The 11,266-nt window shown below is 36.2% G+C and overlaps 2 protein-coding genes across 4 annotated transcripts in view; both read right to left on the bottom strand.

Moving 5' to 3' along the window:
- The window catches only part of LOC144449497 (uncharacterized), a 6,281-nt gene extending 228 nt beyond the window's left edge, over positions 1 to 6,053 (bottom strand). The window contains exons 1-6 of one of the 2 annotated variants that reach the window (XM_078140042.1): positions 5,977 to 6,053; positions 4,064 to 4,304; positions 2,552 to 2,699; positions 1,884 to 2,029; positions 922 to 1,101; positions 1 to 591 (exon numbers count right to left, since the gene is read on the bottom strand). The exon at positions 1 to 591 is cut by the window's left edge and continues 228 nt beyond it. In XM_078140042.1, coding sequence (XP_077996168.1) covers positions 410 to 591; positions 922 to 1,101; positions 1,884 to 2,029; positions 2,552 to 2,699; positions 4,064 to 4,259 — 852 coding nt within the window. In that variant the 5' untranslated portion in view covers positions 4,260 to 4,304; positions 5,977 to 6,053 and the 3' untranslated portion in view covers positions 1 to 409. Of the gene's footprint in view, positions 592 to 921; positions 1,102 to 1,883; positions 2,030 to 2,551; positions 2,700 to 4,063; positions 4,305 to 5,942 lie in introns of both variants that reach the window. The other variant, XM_078140041.1, reaches the window with a different exon arrangement.
- A 2,297-nt stretch (positions 6,054 to 8,350) lies between these two features.
- On the bottom strand, positions 8,351 to 11,059 carry LOC144449539 (uncharacterized). 2 transcript variants are annotated; one of them, XM_078140083.1, is made up of 3 exons: positions 10,873 to 11,059; positions 9,741 to 9,882; positions 8,351 to 9,118 (listed from the first exon to the last, which is right to left on the bottom strand). In XM_078140083.1, the coding sequence occupies exons 1-3, from the start codon at positions 11,025 to 11,027 to the stop codon at positions 8,915 to 8,917; spliced, it is 501 nt and encodes a 166-aa protein (XP_077996209.1). In that variant the 5' UTR covers positions 11,028 to 11,059; the 3' UTR covers positions 8,351 to 8,914. The 2 variants fall into 2 exon arrangements, with proteins under 2 accessions (XP_077996209.1, XP_077996210.1); XM_078140084.1 differs by having other exon boundaries at positions 9,777 to 9,882.
- Between the last annotated feature and the right edge of the window lie 207 nt (positions 11,060 to 11,266).

Raw genomic sequence — 11,266 nt, 5'->3', positions numbered from 1 at the left:
CTCAAATAATCTGACATTCTCAGATTTGCAAACTTGAGAATCGGACAAGAAGGAAGTTCAGTAATAGTGATAGTTATTTTAAAAGCGATATTCACTCTGTATCTTCAAATATACTACATACTATATATATCAAAATTCAAATATACTATGACGTGTATCAAAATTGTAACGTCAACAATCATCGAACATATTGTGTACCCAAATTCCACGTCATTTTGTAAATATATATGTAGTACTAGTATATAGATTCATCTATTCAGAGTCTGATTACTGCAAGTCGTAACTATAGTAGACTGTAAGATACGTCGTGACGTTCCGCCCTCACCGACCTGAGGGGTCGGCCGATGTGTGAGGGCGCCCCGTCACGGCGTACCTTACAGACTATAAATATAGTAGAACGGCATTTAAATCAACGACAAACGTTGTGTGGTATGAAGCCATTCACTTCATTTCTTAGTTCGTCCTCAACCCTGTAATCACTGAGGCTAACCTCAACAAACTTTGAAACAAGACATTTATTGAGTTCAGGTCCCCATTTGGAATCTGAATGCATTGTTAGCAACGCATTGGCTATTTCCTGCTTCATTTTATCTGAAATACAAAGAAAACAAAATAGATTACTTGCAGACAGAGATGACAATCTATATACCTCTCTAACGGGTTAAATGTAGTAGAATGATAGACAGTGAGTCAGACTGCTCGTGTTGCAACTGTACAACGTAATTGTGTTTCTTCTAGAAATTGTCACACGAATACATTTCACAATGAATACATTTAGGGCCACTGGGCAAAAGGCGGAGGGGGGGGGGGTGCTAGACTGTCAAGTTGGACGACTGTTGTGATGCCATTATCTGGAATTATTTGTTTTATAATTATAGACAACACGCTTCTTCTAACGTCTCTACAGAGGGCGAAACTCACCTGGCAATCGTGAATTGATACCTATTGGTTGGACTGGAAGGGGGCCAATAGAATTTACGATATGTATATTGTCTTCTATCGTTGGGTTCAGTTTCATTTGATATGCTAGACAGTTACTGTCAATGGTTGCACAGTCCACTGTACCGTCTAACACAAGTTTAATGGAATTCACGTGTGCCCCTGTATAATAAGGTAACATTGGTAACGTTATTAGTATTAGTAACGTGACATAACTGTTAGTGACAAGTACTTCTTTAAGTTTAAATTGATTTTAACCGTTCGATGACAGTAAGGAAGTGTTTGCAATGTTTTCTATACCCTAAGTGTATATATACTGTGGTTGAGATATTTCAGTGCAGCATAGCGTTTCAAACAAAGATTCTGACATTGGTGTTATGTTATTGCATCAATGTAGCCATGGATATTTTGTTTTGTTCTAGCTTAGCTATAGCTCTGCCAAACAACCTAGATTTTAATCCTAATCTGAACTAAACCTTTAACAGATCAGTATTTTAGGATTAAGCGTAAAAAATGTGTGGTTCCGATTACATTCAATTTTAGAATAGGTGGGGGGGGGGGGGTTGATATATTTTTTATTTTAATATCTCTAATTTTGTTTCCATATGTGAGTGTCCAGTAGTATGTTTTCCGTTGTTTTCCATATGGTCTCTGTGTTATTGGTTTCTTCTCATCAGATGTACAGCCATTACAGATTGGAAGAAAAGTTTTACATTGTCTTTTAAAGTTAATGTCAGTTTACGCATCCCATATTTCTTGCGAGACTTCACGATTTTCGCAATTTTTTTTATCTCGAATACGTAAAAAAAGTTTAAGGTCGGCGCAAAAAACTAGGTTGGGTTGGGGAAGCAAACAACCTTTTTATTAGGCCTTATGCCGAAGTTATGGTGATACAAAAAGAGCATTGATTAACTGGTGAACTAGTAGTATACATCCTAACTTACCAGATTGTACAACTTCGCCAAAGAAACTGGTACTTTCGCCCATCTTCTTCAGCATTCTGAGAGTTGAGTAGCAACCGCTGAGAGAAACAATGTCATTGTACGCCCATTTACTTCCCCTCAAGTTTATAAAATCTTTAAAACGTTCCCTGGAAAAGATTAAGTATCAGGGGTCATGTGATATAGGAACTGAGACTTATTAGTATCAAACGGTTGATGTCTAATATCGGAGCATTAATCTTCACTTTCTCGGTTGTAAAATACGTTTGGAAGAACGGTATTGGAAAATTAGATCCCAGGAAAAGTTGGTAAAATTGAGTTCAAGTTAATACAAGGCTGACTTCCAAGATGACAGAGATCTGAGGATATGTCAAGTTGATATCATTCTAAAGTGTCACGTGATAGATCGGGTGGTGTAGAAGTAATCCCAATCATTCCAAAGTGTCACGTGATAGATCGGGTGGTGTAGAAGTAATCCCCAATCATTCCAAAGTGTCACGTGATAGATCGGGTGGTGTAGAAGTAATCCCCAATCTCACCTGTTATCAACCACTTACGCCGAAGATTATTTATGTGCATACTTTCTACCCTTTAGTTTAATCAAAGTTGACATGTTGCGAGTAAACTATCTGTTTTTGAAAAATAAAATAAATTATATTTAACATACATACTTGTTATCTTTGTGTATAATGACATCTGAGAAATAGACTGGTCTACCCTGTGCTCGGGGATGCATGTAGACTGGTGCTGCAGGTAATAATTCGACTGGTGCTTTTGTATCGTGGAGTAATTTCATTAAAGGTGGACTACACATAAACCCTGTAAATGAAATATTGAAGGATAAAGATCGTTTTACTTATTTTTGATGTTGCTTTTATCAAACTATGTACGTATGCCTTGAAAGTGATCGAAACCTTTCAGCATCCTAGATATTTATAATATTTTGACAAACGAGTAAATGATCCATTCCTCTTCCACGAGTGTTTACATATGGTCATCAAGTATAGGTAATTCAGCTAGTCACGATTCAACCATTTCGTGTTAATTTTGGTGGATTTTTTAAAGATAAAAAGTGAACGAAACTAGTAAAATATCTGGGACTAATTATGAAAGCACTGCCCGTTTCTTGAATTCACAACTCAACATAACAGGAATGTTGCTTTGAAATCATTCTATTGTTATCACTAGGTGATGAAATGATTTGGATACAATTAACACCCCTCCCATTATAGAGGTTGTTATGTGTAAAGATATACACCACATGACAAGGCAATTAAACAATCTATGTTTGTTCATTCAATTTACTCTATGGACGTCCGATGAAAACTACATGGCAATAGAAAGGTGATAACAGTAGTAGGGACAGTGCAACCATAGACCCTACGTGTAGGGTCAATGATGCAATATATTCACATGCACCTGTTTGTTTCTCATAACTAGACAAATATTTTTTTATCAGTATTCTTTTATCATATATCTCCTATACTAAAGGAGGTCGAGGTCTTCTTGAATAAAAATGAAAAACATAGCACAGTTCAGTGTCCAAAATAAGCTTTCAATAGTTGATATAATAATACATATTAATCTGAAGTTTGGTCTTGAACTATCATTAGTTATCAATATATGGATCTAATGAGAATGATTTTTTCCCAACAATATTCTATGAAGATTTTGAATTGACGAGTCATACTCAGTTTGGTGCATGCAAGTCGGTTTGACGCATCGCAACCGGAACTTGTTTTCCGCTGCCTCTTTGCGGTACGTTTTGGACAGTGCCGTCAAGTTTTACGACCATTGGATTGTGCTAAAAACAAATCTGATTTCAGACTTACAAGTAAATGAACGATTAGAAAAAAGGGTATCTAAAATCATAACCCTTTTTTGGTTATATAGTCCTTTCTATTGGGTATCACAATTTCACATATTTACATATTTGAAACTCCCCCATTAAATATTTGTAGTTTCAAAACAAAGACCGTTCTAATATTTCCTCCTTGAATCCAAATCAGACATTACAGATCTTAAAATTGACAAACCGTGCTTGTTCTCAACAACTATAATCCATTAATATTTTTTTTAAGGATTTGTAAATATCGTTACTTTTGCGAACCCACAGACAAGTACTTGCTTGTGATTTGCCACGCCATTTTACTGTAAGGTGCAATGGTTAACTAAACACTTACCAATATCAGCTTCATTGCTTGTAAACGGGTCAACTCTATCAGGACACGGACCTGACCATCGACTTTCATAGATCAAGTATGCTTCCTTGTTAAGTTTCTCTTCTAAGTAATAGAGTATTGTCTGAAATAGTTCTATTGGGATACTTGGTGACAGGTATGTGATTAGACGTAGTGTGTTAAACTTCTCTACTTCCATACTGTGATACCTTGCTTGTTCCTTGTAAATCTAATACAATACCCCCTGTATTGTGGACAATAGATGCAAACAGATATTATTATTGAAACTACAATTCTTGAAATTTAAATGGTTTTATTAACTTAAATAATTAGTTGACAGTAGTAGTAGTAGTAGTAGTAGTAGTAGTAGTAGTAGTAGTAGTAGTAGTAGTAGTAGTAGTAGTAGTAGTCGTAGTAGTGTATATATATTTGTGTGTGTGTGTGTGTGTGTGTGTGTGTGTGTGTGTGTGTGTGTGTGTGTGAACGAACTCTAGAATGAGCAACATATCGTTACATACATTACCCGTGTGTAAGTAGTAGTTCAGTGAAGTGCAATAAAATAAAGTGTTTGTGAGTCCATGGGATGTATTTATTGTTATAGCGAAGTAATGAACAGTAATCATAAAGAAGCCATACAACTCATGGTCCCAACAACAATCTTAATAAATCAATTATATAGTTTAGAATGAAATGACTATCTCATTTACAGCAATTAAGTCTACAACAATTCAAATTATATTTGCATTTGTCTGTATAATCTGGACTTTAGTGACTAGTCGTGAATTAGTTTTGAAGTAATCATATTCCAAGCAGAGAAAACAAATTCTGAGATGTATAAAAGAACAATTTTTACGCCAGAACTTTAACTTAGTTAAAATCAACTACTTAGATAGCTTTGCCTTCATTGAACTGAAACATGTTTAATGTTGTTTTAGAGGAGGTTGCTAATTGGTAGAGAGTTTCGAGTACACCGGAATTTAATCATTGACTTCTATCCAAAAAGTTAGTTCTGTACATTACACCTGCCATCTTCTGTAGTACACAAAGTGCCCTGTCCATGGCTAGCTGCAACAATAAATACATAGACCCTTCACTAATTTCTTGTCCGTGGCTTTGACCACTTGCTTACGATAGGTTAAACCATTGACAATGGAGGGAAACCACTGTCTATGGTTAAACGTGTGTATGACCAATTGCTACTATGCCATTCATGCGAGGTTTTGGTTTTAGCATGGAAGTATAACTCACGGTTTTACACACCATAGTCTGGACTATACACACCACACCCCAATTTAATGCCGGTGTCGGCATAACTGATATCAACGTAAAATAGTCCAACGAATGTAATTCTGCTAATTTACCCTGGCCACCACCTCAACTACAGTACAATGTAGTGTAGTATGTGATATTTCTCATTACTACATATACCGGTATAGTACATGATCCGGTCACCTGTGACGACCGCGATACTGCGTAATGTAACGACCTTGACCCTGAGGCAAGGTGACACGCACACGACGACTGGTGATGGTAGAGTTTGTGTTTGTCTATATCGTTGTGTGCAAGGCCATATTTACGATATGTATATGTATTTCAGTTAGGAAAGGATCTTGGAAAGTGTGTGTATATAGACTCAGAATGTAGAAGTTTCTCCCTGCTTGAAAAAAAATCATAGCCCACGATCCACTGTGACCTAACTCAATGTTGATTCAGACGATGATAATGGGACCTGCATTTTTACATCATGGGTACATCCGTGGTGCGTGGTGGTGTACCCGAGACACTGTAGTTGTTATGTGGACTTCCTAAATCTTCATAACATGTTTGACAAAACACAATACATATATATGTTCATTGTGCCTCTACTACGATTGATACTTACTTAGCATACTTACTTAATTACTTTACTCACTTACCAGTTATAGTTTGGCCAACACTCTACGTACGTACTAACAGCTGTTGACTCATTCATGTAATGGAAACGTTACATATGCATTGTGAGCGGGAAGTATTACCGATTTATCACGTGACTTAACCCCAAAAGCCCATACACCATGTACACAATGCGGCGGAGGATTACGAATATGAATACATAATGACAGACACGTAATGCAACGATCGTTCCTAGGCAACCCTCGCTAGATGTATTCTAGCCTGATAGTGATGACACTATCAACCGGGACACTTTATCAGTCAATATCACCCCATTTACATGTAATACATTTAATTATATACAGTTACCATTTATTAAACCCATAACACTCAGGTAATGGATATTGATTCGGATACGTACTTTCTTTCTAACGTTTGGAGAAATTATAGGATTGTCATAAACAGTACAAGATCGTTGCTTGTTTAATAATTATTTTGTCTTGTATTTGTATGTTTTATATTTTTATGGGACATCCTGATGGTCTGATATAAAGAAATAAAGAAACAATAAAATATACCTCGAAGTAAACCTGAAATTATAAAAGACTCATCCTTCCTATGTTGGAGCATGGATATATTAGTGATATACATCCATGGTTGGAATAATAATACTGACCAGTTTACGTTTTTTTTATCTCTACTATGTTGCCGAAACATAGGCATGGGCAAAAGTTGAATAACTAATTTGAGATAAATTCTGGTTTGATAAGCATTCACTTGTTTTTCTTCAACTCGAACATTATGTTCTCTAATTAGTAATTATTAACAGTCGTAGATGATCACTTCTGGGGTTCACCTCTTGACGTCATATGTCCCTTGTTCAGGTCAAGCTACCTGCTGTAATGTTCAGGTCAAGCTACCTGCTGTAATGTTTCGTCTATATACCTCTTACACAATACATACATACACAGGGTACTGGTTGCAAACATCTAGTAAGTCACTGCACTGACTGTATATCGCCATCTAATGACCACAGGGGTACGTAATCTTGTTGTATTATAAGTGGATGCATACCATGTTTTATAATACGAATAGCGGAACAATGATACATGATATCAGTCACTGCACTGACTGTATATCCCCATCTAATGACCACAGGGGCACGTAATCTTGTTGTATTTATAAGTGTACACATACCATGTTTTATAATACGAATAGGAACAATGATACATGATATCAGTCACTGCACTGACTGTATATCCCCATCTAATGACCACAGGGGCACGTAATCTTGTCGTATTATAAGTGGATGCATACCATGTTTTATAATACGAATAGGAACAATGATACATGATATCAGTCACTGCACTGACTGTATATCCCCATCTAATGACCACAGGGGCACGTAATCTTGTTGTATTTATAAGTGTACACATACCATGTTTTATAATACGAATAGGAACAATGATACATGATATCAGTCACTGCACTGACTGTATATCCCCATCTAATGACCACAGGGGCACGTAATCTTGTCGTATTATAAGTGGATGCATACCATGTTTTATAATACGAATAGGAACAATGATACATGATATCAGTCACTGCACTGACTGTATATCCCCATCTAATGACCACAGGGGTACGTAATCTTGTCGTATTATAAGTGGATGCATACCATGTTTTATAATACGAATAGAAACAATGATACATGATATCAGTCACTGCACTGACTGTATATCCCCATCTAATGACCACAGGGGCACGTAATCTTGTCGTATTATAAGTGGATGCATACCATGTTTTATAATACGAATAGGAACAATGATACATGATATCAGTCACTGCACTGACTGTATATCCCCATCTAATGACCACAGGGGTACGTAATCTTGTCGTATTATAAGTGGATGCATACCATGTTTTATAATACGAATAGAAACAATGATACATGATATCAGTCACTGCACTGACTGTATATCCCCATCTAATGACCACAGGGGTACGTAATCTTGTTGTATTATAAGTGGATGCATACCATGTTTTATAATACGAATAGAAACAATGATACAGGATATCAGTCACTGCACTGACTGTATATCCCCATCTAATAACCACAGGGGTACGTAATCTTGTTGTATTATAAGTGGATGCATACCATGTTTTATACATGTTTGTAATACGAAAAAGAACAATGGTACATGATATCAGTCACTGTACTGACTCCATATTGTAAATTAATATTTAAAAAAGTCCACGTAGTTGCAGTATAGTATGTTTATTCGTAGCTACATTATTCGTATACAAGCAAATATATCTACATATGCTAGAAAGTTACGAATTCCCTTTACTGATGACGTATGATTGACTTTTTACATAGTATGTTAATGATGTACACATGAAAAAGGTCACCACACATGAATTATCGGGTTTAGCAAACAAAATATATTTAAAATAATTATACATTTTACAACTTGAAACAATTAATACATAACAAATATCACCAAATGAGGAAAACAACGACTGATATTTATTATATAAAGATATAGTAAACAAATAGGTAAATGTATAGAGGGTGCCCTTACAGAATGTAACGCTCTAAGTTGAGGCCAACAACGATTTCTATAACAGAATGCCTAGAGTGTACAACCCATGATAAACAACGAAAAACCGTTAGATTTCATTGGTGAAGGTTATCATTCACATGACACGTGACCCATAGTTCTCCTAATAATCAAACATGTCCATCTCATTTACATTCGTGATCTCATTACACGTCATCTGAAGCAAATTAACATACAATCCAAAATAGATCTTGTTCCTCACTGTTGAAAATCATTACTCCAACAAATCAATGTAAATAGTATAGTATTGCACGCTACAGCCTGTAGTAAAAAATGATGTCTAACAGTACATCTTACTAAATGTTCATGAACAATTTATCTGAAGGGAAGCAGTGCTTATTAGCAGATGTAGATGATTTTAACCCCACATCCAGTCTAATATATGAAACCAATAGTAAGTCATATGATAGCCTTCACGAGAATCCTCGACAAAACAGCCCGGTAGGAGAGACTGGTAGCTGCCTGGTTTGGTCGGTGTCAGGTAAGTTCCGTTCCAAGCAATCTGACATGTTGGAGGAGAAGCATCTTCGATGACAGAGGAGTAGAATATCAAATTAACATTCTGTAGTGGAAATAACACGATAGAAATGATATGATTTGGTATATCTTGACTGAGCTAGACAGACCATAGATATCTTACAACGTTAATGCAGTCTAATTAACATTTCGTATATGTGAAATGTATCATCAATAACAATAAACAACGCAGTTACATACTTATTTCATTATTATGTTTTAACGAAAACGAACTCTGGATATTACTGATTAGCCTATATTGATATCATAATAATTTTGGGGGTTGGGGAAAGCTGGGGAAACCCAACACACACACACACACACACACACACACACACACACACACACACACACACACATACATACATACATACATACATACACACACACAAATACATACATACATACATACATACATACATACATACATACATACATACATACATACATACATACACACACACACACACACACATACATACATACATACATACATACATACATACATACATACATACATACATACATACATACATACATACATACATACATACATACATACATACATACATACATACATCCACCTCTCTCCCCTACCTAGCTACCTAATCACATTCAATAAATGTGTATTTTACTAAACAGGAATAAATGGATGGAATCATACATACGAATAAATGTGTATCACTGTTTGTTGCCGTGGTTACCGTGTATGTCAAAGGTCCAGAGTCACACTGACCAACACGAATGGGGTCTGATTGGTTGTATTTCTTATCAGGGATCAATTCCTTGGTTTTCACTGTGTCAATACATCTGACAAATACATAAATTGTACATGGTAATGATTGACAACATTGTCTACATAAATGGTGGATCTTGTTTCGTTCTCAGTATCCGTCCCAACCACAGGGGACCCAGGAACCGTGTGACAAACAAAACAAAACAAACAAAACAAAACAAAACAAAACAAAACAAAACAAAACAAAACAAAACAAAACAAAACAAAACAAAACAAATAAATAAACTATCAAATAAATGACAAATGAACAAGCAAACGAACAAGTATAGGGACAAATAAAATAATTAAATAACCCAGCAAATAAACAGATACTCGTGGGAGTATACAATATATGTTTTTTGTTTTTGTATAGTGATGGGTACAAAAGACATATCTAGTATACCCCCACGAGTATCTGTTTATTTGCTGGTTTATTTTATTAGTTTATTTGTCCCTATAGTTGTCGTTCGTTTGCTTGTTCATTTGTCATTTATTTGATAGAGTGTTTATTTATTTGTTTTGTTTTGTTTGTCACACAGTTCCTGGGTCCCATGTGTCCCAACACTACAGAAACCCTTGGATGGGGGGCGTACACATACATATGCAGTATTCGAAGAAGATGGAGTTCCATGAAATATCAACTTCGTCATTTACTGTATGAGGGTATATATTGATTGTTGTTTGATATGTGGATAGTTCTTATTGCTAAAGTACATTTGGGGACACGTGTGTGTACATGACAGTGACGTATGTGCGCATGACAGTGCCGTGTGTGTGTGTGTGCACGACAGTGACGTATGTGTGCACGACAGTGAATTATAATTTAACACAACGTCAAGCGTCTGGTAATAAATTAAATCTGAATCTGAGTAATGACAATTAAAAACACGATTAGTTCACTCGAGGTCACCGTCAAATCATTTCAACCACTCGATCTGCGAAAGTTGTCTGAGATATGGTTTGCTACATGTAAAAGGGGCGTTTCTATCTCGTCTTATGCAGAGTCCATTATGATAATTTCTTACCCTTTTGGGTCCCATGTATCGTTCACTGTCACTAAAAACTTAATCCAAATAAGTTTGTCGGATTTGACATTGGAACTTTGTGGTACGTTTGTCACTGCCAATGCAAGTGTCGTCAGGAGGACAGCGCCAACCAACCAGTTCTTGGAGTAAGCCATGTCTTAGGTACTATGTTTGTATTATGCATAACTCTGGCTAGCTGAAGTGTGAAAGAAGTAAACAAGTCAGTCTCATCACGTGACATTGTTTGATGACCCAAAGTCCGCGACAAATATTGACAGCAACCCAACTCTACTCTACCACATGCCCCTGGTTGGACATCATATCTCATTTCGAATCTGTGTTCACAATATCGGCAATCGTGATTAACTATACTAAAAGAAAATGCGCGCGCGCG

This window comes from Glandiceps talaboti, chromosome 18 (assembly GCF_964340395.1).
Source record: "Glandiceps talaboti chromosome 18, keGlaTala1.1, whole genome shotgun sequence".
Lineage (NCBI taxonomy): Eukaryota > Metazoa > Hemichordata > Enteropneusta > Spengelidae > Glandiceps > Glandiceps talaboti.
This window is presented reverse-complemented; position numbering and strand designations above follow the sequence as displayed.